Source organism: Artemia franciscana, unplaced genomic scaffold (genome assembly GCF_032884065.1).
Source record: "Artemia franciscana unplaced genomic scaffold, ASM3288406v1 PGA_scaffold_89, whole genome shotgun sequence".
Lineage (NCBI taxonomy): Eukaryota > Metazoa > Arthropoda > Branchiopoda > Anostraca > Artemiidae > Artemia > Artemia franciscana.
The window spans coordinates 177,139-191,421 of NW_027062717.1; the positions used below are offsets into that span (position 1 = coordinate 177,139).

The 14,283-nt window shown below is 33.4% G+C and overlaps 1 protein-coding gene and 1 long non-coding RNA gene across 3 annotated transcripts in view; one reads left to right on the forward strand and one right to left on the reverse strand.

Annotated features, from left to right (window-relative positions):
- The window catches only part of LOC136042236 (cuticlin-4-like), a 67,028-nt gene extending 61,498 nt beyond the window's left edge, over positions 1–5,530 (forward strand). The window contains exons 9-11 of one of the 2 annotated variants that reach the window (XM_065727173.1): positions 2,541–2,636; positions 4,827–4,998; positions 5,423–5,530. In XM_065727173.1, coding sequence (XP_065583245.1) covers positions 2,541–2,636; positions 4,827–4,985 — 255 coding nt within the window. In that variant the 3' untranslated portion in view covers positions 4,986–4,998; positions 5,423–5,530. Of the gene's footprint in view, positions 1–2,540; positions 2,637–4,826; positions 5,395–5,422 lie in introns of those variants that run through there. The other variant, XM_065727174.1, reaches the window with a different exon arrangement.
- Positions 1–13,652, reverse strand: part of LOC136042238 (uncharacterized) — an 18,541-nt gene extending 4,889 nt beyond the window's left edge. Inside the window, exons 1-2 of the long non-coding RNA XR_010621206.1 lie at positions 13,386–13,652; positions 3,316–3,463 (exon numbers count right to left, since the gene is read on the reverse strand). This is a non-coding gene — a long non-coding RNA (uncharacterized LOC136042238). The remainder of the gene's footprint in view (positions 1–3,315; positions 3,464–13,385) is intronic.
- Positions 13,653–14,283: the final 631 nt, after the last annotated feature.

The following is a 14,283-nucleotide window of genomic DNA, read 5'->3' on the forward strand; positions in this document are numbered from 1 at the left end:
CTCTCTTTTCTCAAGTCAAATGAAAATAACAGTGAAAAATGAAACTTGAGGCAAATAGTACATAAGGCAAAGGTATACTAAGGAAAACTGCTCTGTTTCTGTGGGTGCTTGAAAAATGTAGGCCTATCTTAGTTTTGACAAGAATTTTGAAGACTCTAAATTTTAGATAAGAAGAGGGGGCAAACTTGGGCCTTGGAGGGGTAGTTTCTCTTCCCCTGCCCTTTAGCAAATTACGCCCCCTTCCAAATATGTGATTAATTAAAATAAGAAGCTTTGTGCAAATGAAAGTAAAGAGGGGCTTTAAAAGTTAGAACGAAGAGAAATTACTCTCTATGTAAAGAAGACAGCCCCCTTATCAACCCCCCTTTCTCTACGCTAGAGTTTATTTCTTTAAGAAACCTCTTATCAAACAGTTCGTGGTAACGAACTGTAGTAAGGAGCGACCCGGCTCAATAGTAACCAAAACTCTAAAAAATGGAATTTTGATACCAATAGCTATATCAAAAGAATTGCATTTTAATGCTGGTTTTAAATATAAGTTTCATCAAGTTTAGTCTTACCCATCAAAAGTTACGAGCCTGAGAAAATTTGCGTTATTTTAGAAAATAGGGGGAAACACCCCCTAAAAGTCATAGAATCTTAACGAAAATCACACCATCAGATTCAGCGTATCAGAGAACCCTATTGTAGAAGTTTCGAGCTCCCATCTACAAAAATGTGGAATTTTGCATTTTTTGCCAGAAGGCAGATCACGGATGCGTGTTTATTTGTTTTTTTGTTTTTTTGTTTTTTTGTTTTTTTTTTTTTTTTTTCCCCAGGGGTGATCGTATCGACACAGTTGTCCTAGAATGTTGCAAGAGGGCTTATTCTAACGGAAATGAAAAGTTCTAGTGCCCTTTTTAAGTGATCAAAAAAATTGGAAGGCACCTAGGCCCCCTCCCACGCTAATTATTTTCCCAAAGTCAACGGATCAAATTCTGAGATAGCCATTTTATTCAGCGTAGTCGAAAAACCTTATAAGTATGTCTTTGGGGACGACTTACTCCCCCACAGTCCCCGTGGGAGGGGCAACAAGTTACAAACTTTGACCTGTGCTTACATATAGTATTGGTTATTGGGAAGTATACAGGCGTTTTCAGGAGGATTTTTTGGTTGGGGGGAGGGGTTGAGAAGAGGGGGATATGCTGGGGGAAGTTTCCATCGAGAATTTGTCATGGGAGAAGAAAACTTCCATGAAGGGAGATCAGGATTTACTAGCATTATTTAAAAAAAAATTAAAAAATAAATGTGAAAAAGCTTTTTCAGCTGGAAGTAAGGAATAGCAATAAAACTTAAAACAAACAGAAATTATTACCCATATAAGGGGCTCACCTCCTTATGATACCTAGCTCTTTACACTAAAGTATTTTTAGTAATTTCAACTATTTATTCTACGGCTTTTGTGATTCAGGGGTCATTCTTAATGAATTGGGATAAAATTTAAGCTTTAGTGTAAAGAGCGAGGTACTGACGATGGGGCGAATCCCCTCATATATGTAATAAAAACATGAGAATACAAAAGTTCTTTACGTAAGCTAATTTATAAGTTACGTAAACCTTTTACCAATAAAAAGATTCGTAAAAAATTAAAAGTTCTAGTTGCCTTTTTAATTAACCAAAAAATCGGAGGGCAACTAGGCTTCGCCCCCGCTCTTTTTTTCTCAAAATCATTCGATCAAAATTATAAGAAAGCCATTTAGCCCCCCCCCCCCAAAAAATATGCAAATTTCGTTTTGATTATTCCTCTGCGGAGAGCCAAAATCAAAACATGCATTGATTCAAAAACGTTCAGAAATTAAATAAAAAAAACGAGTTTTTTTAACTGAAAGCAAGGAGCGACATTAAAACTTAAAACGCACAGAAATTACTTCGTATATGAAAGAGGCTGCTTCCTCATCAACGCCCCGCTCTTTACGCTAAAGTTTTTTACTGTTTTAAAAAGAAGAATTGAGAGAAAGAGTCAAACTTTAGCGTAAAGAGCGGGGCGTTGATGAGGAAGCAGCCTCTTTCATATACGAAGTAATTTCTGTGCGTTTTAAGTTTTAATGTCACTCCTTGCTTTCAGTTAAAAAAACTCGTTTTTTTTATTTAATTCTAACTCAAGAGCGAGGGCTGAGGAGAGACGATCAGGCTCATGTAGGAAATAATTTATGTTAGTTGTATGTTTTCAAGGGCTAAATTGGAAGGAGGTCGTCCGTGCCTAGGGTGGGAGGATGTCATAGAGAAAGATTCAAGGGAAATGGGAATTTCCTGGGGGGGGTATAAAAAGGTAGGCTTTGAATAGTTTGGGATTGAAGTTGAGCTTCCGTAGCTGTGTTGACCTCTGGCGGCTTGGTATTTTGATAAGTAGTAGCAGTAGATTATACTACTACTGCTACGATTCTAGTTCATAGTAGGAACCAAAACTACCGTTTTGTTTCTTGGACAGCATAGCCCTTATAGCCCTTTTCTACTGGTGCCTATGACTTTGATACCTCATAATCGACATTTTCTACTTTCAGGCCTTCAAATTCCCCGATCAAGTTGAAGTATTCCTCGAATGTAATATTCAACTTTGCAAAAGTAAATGTGGATTTTGCCCTGGGGACCAAGCCGTGGTAAGTATTTTTTTTTTTTTTTTTTTTTTTTTTACTCAGCCAGAAGCACTGCCAAAACAGTGCTGACAGCAGTGGGGACATAGCGTTTTTTTACATATCACCCAGGATCATTGGGATTTCTTCTCTATTAAAAACCCTTGAGAAAATCATTTGAAAATTCTACTTAATGAAAAAACATAAAGTTTGCTGACCATGATCTGATAATTCTAATAAGGTAATGGAGATCAAATATTTGAAGATGAAAGTTTCCAAAAATCGTTTTTCCGAAAATTCTAAACTTTTTTCCGAAATTCAAATGTGTAAGTTTACAACATACAGTGAGGGCTTTAAATTATATAAAAAAAAAATCAAAACAGAAAAAAGAGAAAAAGAAGAAAAGAGAAAACAGGCTGTTAAAACAGTGTTTGAAAAGGGATGTAAAAAAAGGAGAGATATGAGTTTGAAACTTGGATTCCGTTAGTTTAAACAACGAGGGGTTATTTTCCTACATTGCCACTGCATAAAGTGTGCTTTAATTCTATTAATTTCGGTCTGTGTCACATTTTTGGAAGCCAGCCTCATTATTACTTAAAGTTAAGTCAGAAAGATGACCAAAATTACCTGCCTTTTTTCAAAAAACTGATTAGTTTTCCTGTATGACGTTTTAGCTAGTAAAACAGAATAAAAATTCAGCTCTTACCTGATTGGCTCTCTTGCGAGTAATTTAAAGTTGATAAAAATACCAAAGGTTTTGTTGTCACAAGAATTTTCGCAAGTAGTCCCTCTATTTCTCTGTGATGTCATTCCTTTTACGGAACCCAATTGCTGAATTTTCTGTGGTAAGTAGTCTGAAAATACCAAATAGTATATTTTGAAAATGGAGATGCCTTCTTTGATTGCAAAGTCCGAAAAGACTTACCTACTAATTGCAGATATTCTTCTTAGAAATCCTCCTCTTTCTCTTCTCTCAGAGCATTAACAAAGGTGATTTACCCCTTAGTTTTAGTTTTCATTTTTTAATTAATGAATATAATCAAACTCCCCTGTATTGCTAGCTGATCTTATTTTGCCTGTTTTCTATCCTTCTAAAAAATCTGCGACATGTTTTATATCTCCTTACGCTCATTGGTGCCTACTGCTAATTCGTCTACTAGGGACTAGGGCTCCATTATTTGATTCAAGTCAGATCCCTATGAGAAAAAGCAAATTTACAGCTTTATCAAATTTGTTCTTGTTCTTTGTACCGGACTCATGACTCATTAGTCCCTAGGTGGGATCCCTTGGACTTCTCCCTTTAATTAATTCCATCCCTGTGATATTTTTTTCGCATTTCCTAAGTTGAGATGTACTTAAAGGTGAAAAACAGGAAACTGTCCCAATCGTCTTAAATAGTGTGACACCTCAAAACAATTGATGTACTGATGTAGATAGTATAGTTTTTCAACAATTTTTCTTTTACCTGATTTTGCTTTGAAATCATGGAAACTGCTTTAGAGAGAATTGCTTCCACTTTGGAAACCATATATAGAACAAATCTGAAGCTTTTGGGTGTACCCCCCCCCCTCTAATAGAGCTGTTACCCATTTTTTTTTATAGCAATCCTTTAGTTGAGATGGATGTAAACGTCAAGAAACAGGTAATAGGCTAAATCATTTCAAAATAGTATGAAGCCTAACATTTGGTATGCTGACGTAGATATTATAGTCATTTAAAACTTTCAATTTACCGGATTTTACTTTTACAATAGTACAAGCATTGGGGACAATAGATTCCATTTTGAAAACTGAAAGTGTAATAAATGGGAGGACATTTTTAAGATTCTAAATTTGATACAACTGCCATTGAAACAATATTTCTATTTGATCATTTGTTCTTACTAAGTAGAAGTCGTCAGCAAATCACCCACCAGCGCTCCGAAAAGCTGCTCAAAACTCAAACGCTTAGAAAAACTTTAGACCTGTGCATGTGCTCTGACAGTAGTTTCAATAAAGAAGACGGATGGAGCACATATCTCCCTGGATTCCCCCCCCCCTCACCGTAGGTTTTGAAAAAATAACTTATTTTTATATTTTCCGTGAAGAATAAATTTTTTTGGTATTTTAATCGAAAAAAAAGAAAGAAAAAAGAGTGAAATCGCCCCAATTTAGACTTTGAAAGCACAAAAATTTGCCGGTAATAAGTAAATTTGTATAAATTTTTTTTTTTTTTCAGTTTGGCCGTAAGAAACGTTCACTCCAATATAACAAAGCAACTTTAGTATCAGATCCAGTCCGTCTAGCCCGCAGACTCCGAGTGTTTGCCCCTGCTGATGTTACTTTCGCAGATGGCAGGTCAACAATAACACTCACAACTGGTGAGTTGAAGCGATAAATGACTTAGACAGAACACTGGAAGTGAGGCAGCAAGTCTTGCTGAAGAGGGTCGTTCCTAGTAAAGCAACTCAGCAAATTATACGGAATGAGCAGTGTCCTTAGAGAGTTGTCATATAGAAAAATAGTGTAAAGAAATAAGGAAAAATTTTGAAATTTACGGTGGTCATAAATAATAATCATAGCCACATTCCATATCGGGTTTGTATTTGTTCCCCAGCTATTGGATTGAGCTTTTGAGAAGCTAGGAAGTACTCATCACCCTTTACTTAATTCCAGTGTTGCTAATATAGTCATTCTGTTTTGGTATTACCGATTGTTCATCATATCAAGTATATCATATCAACATATATCATATCTATATAAATCAACTATCTCAACTATATCATGCTATAATTAACTATATCATAAACCATAATAAATCAGCTATATCATATCAACATATCAACATTGTTCAGTAAATCAACTGTTTGGTGCAAGTATATTGGCGTTTTAGTTGCATGCTTTGTGGTATTTTTTTTTTTTTAATAAATATTTTTACATCGTTGACAATTGTTTAAACATTCCATAGCTGTGGTGACATTTGGCTAATAGTTTGGTGTCTTTTTTTAGGGAGTATATTGAAAGACGAAGCAAAATACTTTAACGATCAGTCAAATTTCTAATTTACCTTTTGCAGCGAAATTAACATACGACTTAAAATAGAGAAAATGAATATACCGATTTATCAAGTTATTTGTTTTTGGGACATAATAAGTAAGTTAAAGACGGATTCTTCTAAAATTGCCAGTTGTGGTTCTTAAAAGTTGCAATATCACTCTCTAGCGCGAATTCACAGACTTAGTATAGTAATGCCAAAGTTTACTCAATCTGAGTGAAAACCAGATCAGTTGAAAACATTTTATTCAGAAATTTTCTTTACGCTGATAAAACCAATCTGGGCAAAATTTATACAGATTGGTTGACTCGCAAAGATTAAAAATAAATATTATGTAAATAAATTTAGCTTCTGCATACGGTACTTGAAACTTTAAACTATTTATACGACTATCAACGACTGCTCATTGTAGCACCAATCCACCTAAGCCTAACAAAGTTGTGTACGCTCCTCATTCAACCTTATCTTTCATAGCTTCACTCTTTATTCTTCCTCATTAACCATGGACCTCCTTTGAATTTTTGCTCATGAACCTTTCCCCGTCCATCGTAAATTCTAATAAAAAGACAAAAAAAAATTATATGTTTTATCATATCTATTTTGATTCGTATTGGCTTTAACCTTAAAACATCAATAATACTTTTAAATATCGTTCGTTTAGCTTTAAAAGTTGAAATTGAACAAAAATAATCAGAAACCAAAAACCTCTGGAGACTTGTTGGATCAAAACCAAAAACTGTGGAGCACCAGGAAGAGCTCAGAAATACAATCTTGTAGCTCTTAAAATGATATTAATTTCAATGGCAGTCCCTCATTTTTTTATTTTTTTTTGGAAGACAGCTGTTGACAGCCTTGGAAGACAGCTCAGAAGTTTTCTTCATGTTTGACCGAAGTGTACTATGATATGTAATTGAAAAGACGTTATTGGAAGATACAAGTTTTACACGAGATTGAAAATACTGAAAAACCCACTTGATCTTGAGGTTGACTTATTTGCTGATCCCTTAAAACATGCTATTTTGCGTCAAATCTACGGCTATAAACTCCGCAGAAAGGACAAGATACCAACATACATTAGTTCATTGAATTTCGGTCTATCCATTCTTTGAGCAAGAACTATGATATTACTTGTTAGAGAACGGTGTTAACGCCCTTAAACAACAGGAAAATTGTCTCCTTTGTTTATATTTCTGTAGCATTTATGTTTGCAAAAATTATATGTTTTGGACGTGTCAATTCATAATAAAAGGAAGATAGTCAGTGAGATTGTAATCAGAACAAGAATTAGTAGGATTTACCTTAGCGAAGCACAAAGAATATTTTTAGCAAATGAATAGAACTTGAGATCTTATTGTTATTCTAAATAATTACTAAAAGAATGAGCAACTTGTTCCAAAGGGAAAGTAGTTTGTTTAAGAGAACAAGAAAAAAATATGTATTTAATAAACTTTCAAAACCATACTTTAGGAACAAGGGGCTGAAAAACACTGTAATATTCACACTTTAAGCGTACTTCATGTTTGACCAAAGTGGCTGTTCTGCTTTAGAAGAAGAATATTATTATGTATAATTGAAAAGGTAGTATTTTTAAAAGGAATAAATTCTACACGAGAGCGAAAATACTGAAAAACTCGTTCAACTATTTTTTTCTGATTTTTTGTTTTGCTCCTTTTAAAACATAAGAATTTGCGGCATGTCTAAACCTACAAATTTCACAAAAGGACAAGATACACAATCCTTTGATTTATTGGATTGAGATCCATCCATTCTCTGAGCCAAAATTATGACATTACTCACAATTTTTTAGGGAACGGTTTAAACGTGCTTAAACAATAGGAAAAATTTTCTCCTTTTCTTTATATCTCTGTAGAGTTTACATTTCCAAGAATTATATGTTTTGGGTGTGCCGATTCACAGTAAGAGGAAAAAAGTCACTAAGGCTGTAATCTGAACAAGAATCAGTAGGAACTAACCTCCATTTCAAGGCAGAAAAAAGATTATTTTTATTCTAAATAATCACTACAAGAATGATCAACTTGTTCCTAAAGGAGAATAATTTGTTAAGAGAACAAGAACAACATATTTACATTTAATAAACTTTCAAAACCACGCTTTAGGTACAAACACCTGAAGAGGCAAAGGGCTAGAGCAGCATAAAATCACTCACAACTACGTCTGTTAAGTAATAGTATTTTCTCATTAGTGTGTAACAGCCTTAATTTCCTGTACAATAACCAGTTGATTTGAAGATTGAAGTACTGTAGTGAAAATTGAAATCACCAATGCAACAACAGAAACACGGAAACTAACGCACACCACACAACCGAATAAAAAAAAATGTGAACTATAAGTAATAATAAATATTAAATAATAGATAATATATAATAAATAATGTATAACAAATTATGTACAAAATTTGATAAATAATACATAAAATATAAGAAAATATAAAAACAAAAGAGAAAGAAGAAGGAGAGAGGCAGACTGTTCTCCTACTTTAGTAATTGATATAGCTAAATACTTGAACGAGGCCTTAATCTTTACGAAATTACACTAACTTAAAGACATATATGGTGCTTGATGCTAGGGGGAAAATACTCTGTACATTATCATATTGGATTCAAACCACCTAAAGGAATAGTTAAAACCACTATGATGAAATGAATACGAATGTTAGCAATATACCCCTTTCTTCAGAATAACTAAACCAAGCAAGGACACCTAAATCCTTTAATGTAACTTTTAGCAAGGTTTGGCTGAATTTTGCCAAGACCCATAGTAATTAGACTGATGAACATAAAAAAAATCAACACCTATCTCCCCTCCTAAAGGAGGTCAAATTAGGAACAGCTCCCAGAAAGAACGCAAATTGTAACATCCGACATAGTTTAGTTGAGGTTTGGTAGATATCATGGTATTTAAATTTATGAACTTCAACGAAGTTAAGACTTGTCCTTGAAACCCAAAAGCTCAAGAAGGACTCTTCGTAGATACCTACCAAAATTTATTTGATAGATAAACTCACGCCGACGGAAACATCTGTTTATTCCACGAAAGATTACTTTTCACCTAATCACTCGACGACAACAGTAGCAACAACCACAGGGACCCCAAAAACGACAACCAGCATACCCATCTCATAGACAACGTCAAAAACAAATACAAAGGTTACAACTGGGGATAAAGTGATCAGGATTGAGATATATACAAAAAATACACTGAAATCTAAATTAAATAAATCCTCGCTGTTGCGTCAAAAAGTCGTATCTGATATTTCAAACCTCTGAAATTTTTGCCAAAAATAGTTCATCAATCTGAATTCAAAAATCAAATTACCTCAGAAGTGTGAAAATATCAGATACTACCTTCAGACGTAAGAGTGTCAAAACTGTCCATTTTGGTTAACATTCACTTAGTGCATCTTTCGTGACTGTGTCAGTAGAGTTAACAATATTTAAATTTGGAGCTGAACTTCTATCTAGTTCTTTCATTTTATATGTTAAAGGCCATGTAGCATTCGCCACGTAATTTCTAGCAAATGTATAAAAATCTTTCTTTTAGAACTGTTATCTTCAGGCTGTTCCTTTTCATTTGATCTAACTTTTTTCATTTTAAACGAATTTTCTGAAATTTTTCTTTTTTGACGCAAAACTAAGAACAATATTAAAAACAATAAGAATAATGAACATTAAAATAAAAAGACCAAAACGGGAATCAGTATTGCTGTTATATATATATATATATATATATATATATATATATATATATATATATATATATATATATATATATATATATATATATATATATATATATATATATATATATATATATATATATATATATATATATATCTATATCAGCAATACTGATTCTCGTTTTGGTCTTTTAATTAATCAGTAATTAGACTGATGAAAATAAGAAAATCAACACCTATCACCTCTCCTAAAGGAAGTCAAATTAGGAACAGCTCCTAAAAAGAGCGCAAATTGTAACATCCGACATACTTTAGTTGAGGTTCGGTAGATATCATGGAATTTAAATTTATGAGCACTTCCACAAAGTCAAGACTTGCCCTTGAAACCCAAAAGCTCAGGAAGGACTCTTCGTGGATATCCACCAAATTTCATCTGATAGATAAACTCACTCCGACAGAAACATCTGTTTATTCCACAGAAGATTACTTTTCACCTAATCACTCGACGACAACAAAACTAAGAACAATATTAAAAACAATAAGAATAATGAACGTTAAAATAAAAAAGACCAAAACGGGAATAAGTATTGCTGTAGTCAGTAATCAGTATATATATATATATATATATATATATATATATATATATATATATATATATATATATATATATTATATATATATAATAATATATATATATAATAAGATATAATAAGATATATTATATCTTTAAACGAGCACTAAGTGTATATTCATTTATGTATGCATTTTTTTTCTTGAAAACTGCTACATATTTTTTGGGGAAAAATTGTCATCATGGGATTTACTGGTTTAAAAAAAAAAACATCTACATAGGTCACGAGTTTGAGAAAATTTGTCAAGAACCTTAATTTTGAAAAAAAAAGTCTTATTTTGGCAGTGAGAAAGTTATGAAGGAAAACAGGGATTATTTACTAAAAATAGCCTCTTATGCCCCATTTTATCGGCAAATGGTGTTCAAAAATTCGTAAACTCTGTATTATGTAGTTTATGCACTTGGCTGAAGTTCCATCTGGTGAAGTCTTTGCTGTTTACGCCCTCCCATGAAGTTCATATATTGTTTAGATTTTTTCTTATGACCTTTCTCATAATATTTAAAACTGCCAAATACAAACATCATGCGCCTAGGCTACTTTTTACATCATCTTTAGATCAGCCATCTCATTAGTCCAAAGCCGAAGAAATACCTAATTACGCAACTAAAATCACAAAACAGTAAATATGTTTATAGAAACTTTTATAAGAGGATCTGGGAGTAATTTGTTTTCGAATTCATCAATCAAATTGTTCTTGATGATGAACGATCAGTAGAGAGCAACACTTGCAATGTTAATCTAAATTTTATAAATTGAAAACAACTCAACTATTTAAAGAATCTGTTATTCGTTATGGTTCGTAATTTGTAAAATTCACCAGGTTCAAAGTTAACCATCAAAAGACATTATAGCAATAAAACCTGCAGGATATTTATATAAAAACGGGGAAAACACCATTTAAAAGGAGTCTGATGATGACTACCGTCAAATACCCGTTTTAAGTAACAAGAGACATTGCAATGAAGTTAATGCCGATTTCTCCTATTTACAAGATAACGTTTGTTGCCTGAACAGGACCAAAATAATGCCGAGAAAAGCCTGAGATAGTCCATCGCTGAGAGCCATTCATGCAACCCTCCAGTTTCAGAGCCAGTGTCAGTAGAGTTAACAAGATTTAAATTTGGAGCTGAACCTCTATCTAGTTCTTTCATTCTATGTGTCAAAGGCCATGTAGCTTTTGCCCAGTAATTTCTAACAAATGTATCAACCATTCTTTCAGAACTGTTATCTTGAGGCTCTTCCATTTCATTTGATCTAACTTTCTTCATTTCAACCGAATTTTCTGATTTCTTTTTCTTTTTTGACGCAAAACTAAGAACAATATTAAAAACAATAAGAATAATGAACGTTAAAATAAAAAAGACCAAAACCGGAATCAGTATTGCTGTTATCAAAGATAAATCATTGTACTCATGAAACTGTGTGGTTGTATCTACTGTTGTCGTCGATTTCGACCCCAGGCAAGAGTTCGGCGGAGCTTTCCAAAATGTAATGCCATATTCATCAATCCGGTCTGAGGTCCACACTTTCCGTAAAAACTGCACAGGTTAGACCCTTACCAGTTTCCAGGAATAAGCCGACATCGGCGGCATGGGAAAAAAAACGGGACAAAACCAAAGTGTTGCTGTCGCAACACAATTACAAGTTTAAATAGAACACAGCACAAAAAACTGTCTTTGAACTAGTAAAACGCAAAAAAGGGGCATGAGGCAGCAGCCTACCTCAGACACAAACAATTGAGACCAAACAAAACTTCACCAACGAATATAAGAGCTCAATTTTACGGACCAGCCTAAAATTTGTAGATTGCCATTACATTTTTCTACGTTAGCAGGAACAGTGATAATTAATTCATGTAGGCAAAAAATGTACAAGACGAAAGTTTATCTAAACTGGGTTTTCTAATCTTTTTTGAGACTTGACACTCTTGTTTTATCAGCGAGAATCGTAGTTGGAAAAGTTCCTTAATCTGAACAAGGTATAACGGGAAAAATAGAAAGCCAAGTGCCATTAATATATTGATTTTTTTACAGCACTTCCTACAGATGGGGTAGTCATATAACTTTGGGTTCATTCATTTGTAATTAACAAAATGGGAAAAAATTAATTAGACACTAGAATAAGGTAAAGAGGAGAGAAATATTGGAGACAAAGTATTTGCATAAATTCTTAGTGTGATAAATCCAATTATTTTCTTTTTGCTAATCCACTTGAATATGTCAGGGCAAATAGTCAGGGTCAAGGATTCTACTTCAAGACAAAAAATTAAGAAAATAAATGAAAAAAATTTTCTTCTTAAAGCTAACTGTTAGAACAGCGATGACTAGGTATTTCAATTCAAAACTAAAAACAAAGCGCAAAATTCTTTTAATTCACACATTTAATAAGAAATTAAGCATAATCTCAATTAACCAAAAGAGACTCAGCCTCTGAAGTAGTATATTCCTTATTTAGTGAGGAGGCCACTTAATTGACAATTTAGATTCTTAATTTGGCTTGTTAGACTGTATACACACATTTCAAGCATCAATAACCGAGGTTTGCTTAAAAGTATCGTATTAATTGGACTAAAAAAACCTGCAGTAAAATCAACAGACGATTCTGTTGCTCAAATTTTTTCAGGAATCTCGTTATAGCTAAACAATTCAATATGCTATTGATACAAACTCAATATTCTTTACTCAAGTTAAGGTTATATTATATTATAAAGATGTTGCTTAAGACCATGAAACCAATTGAAGAAAACTCAAAACAAATTCTGAAAAATAATTTTAAAAACTCAGAAATACTTACTTATGTCATTCCTAAGGCACATTTCTTCGCTTCATCTCCCCCCCCCCCTTAATGGACAAACAAGCAGTCTTTTTATTTACATTACCATTATATAGTGAAGGGCAAAGGCCAAAAAAAATCAATGGCGAGCGCTAATCAAGCGGCGAAGAAAAGAGTATTAAGATAAAGGTTCTTAATTCGAGTTGAATTGCACAAAATAGAACTATATTGCTACTCAGTATCTGCATTGGCTTTACTCTAATTGGCCAGGGGTAATCACTTCCACCAAGTTGATAATCTTTTTGTGATTTTTGAATTATCAACTTTGCAGAAGAGACAAAAGACTTATCTATTATAACTAATTGAATTGACATAGGGGCATTTTCATTGAAGAAACTAAATTTAACTAATTGAAGAAAGGGGCATCTTTCTTCTCAATGACATAGCGATGAAGTTAAAAAAAAAAGTAATGCTAAAATTCATGCAAGATAGTGCGGTTTTACAGAAATAGGGAGATTTAACAAGCACTGAGCTCTATTTTGGAATTCTTTAATTTAATGTTCAAGGGCAAATAAAACTCACTAACGGGTTCCGCATAAAAGTTTGGCTAAGAAATGTTTTATATTAATTTACCGTGTATACCTCAGTAATAAAGGTTCATTGAAGACACACTTGTTGATGCAACGTTGTTCTATGTATCTTTGAGTGTTTTTGCAAGTCAAAAATAACGAAGCTATTCAGTTTTTGACTGGAAATGCTCTTTCTAGGTACAGCACCGTTTAAAAACCTTCTTTTCCAGAGCTGGAAAGTGGAGCCGGCTTAGGTTTCCACAGTTTATGTCCTTCGCCTCTGACTAGCAGCAACCTGTCAGGCCGCTTTCTGCTAAAAGACAAGAATTGACTAGAATTGGAAAGCAGACACGGAAAATATCTCTTGCTAGTGCTTTTTGGTGCTAAATTCAGGTGTTACATTCAGAGCTTTAACAAAACTTGCGATTTTGACTTTTGTCTTGGTGTTCTTATCAGTTATTTCAAGAAATAAACCGGCTTCTTTGGAAAACTTGTAAGCTAATGACTGTAACTAGTTATTAACAAAAATATTTATAACAATATAAGGGTGCTTTTTCACTTGCTATTCACAACTGAGCCTCTAAGCCAGGTTTATTTCTTGCCAAGTATCTTCCTCTTTCGTGTTAGCTTTATACAAAGCATTACTTGTGTCGGACAACAACTGATTTTTCTGGATAAAAACCACCAAACCTTGGGCTTATACATGCTCAACAGTTTCAAAAACATTTAATCATATTTCCTCGACGACACACGAAAAACCGATCGATACCACAGGAAAACTAAAAAAAAAATCTTAGCCTCAAAACCGGTCAGTACTATGGGAAAACGGAATCAGTTTTCTTATGGTACCAATAGGTTTTAAGTAATTCCCCATACGCTTGAATGGGCTATATAACGTGACTTGTTGCTAAAACTCCTTTTAAAATGAAAACTAATTGAATAGCATACCATTTTCACGAACTTTACTTTCC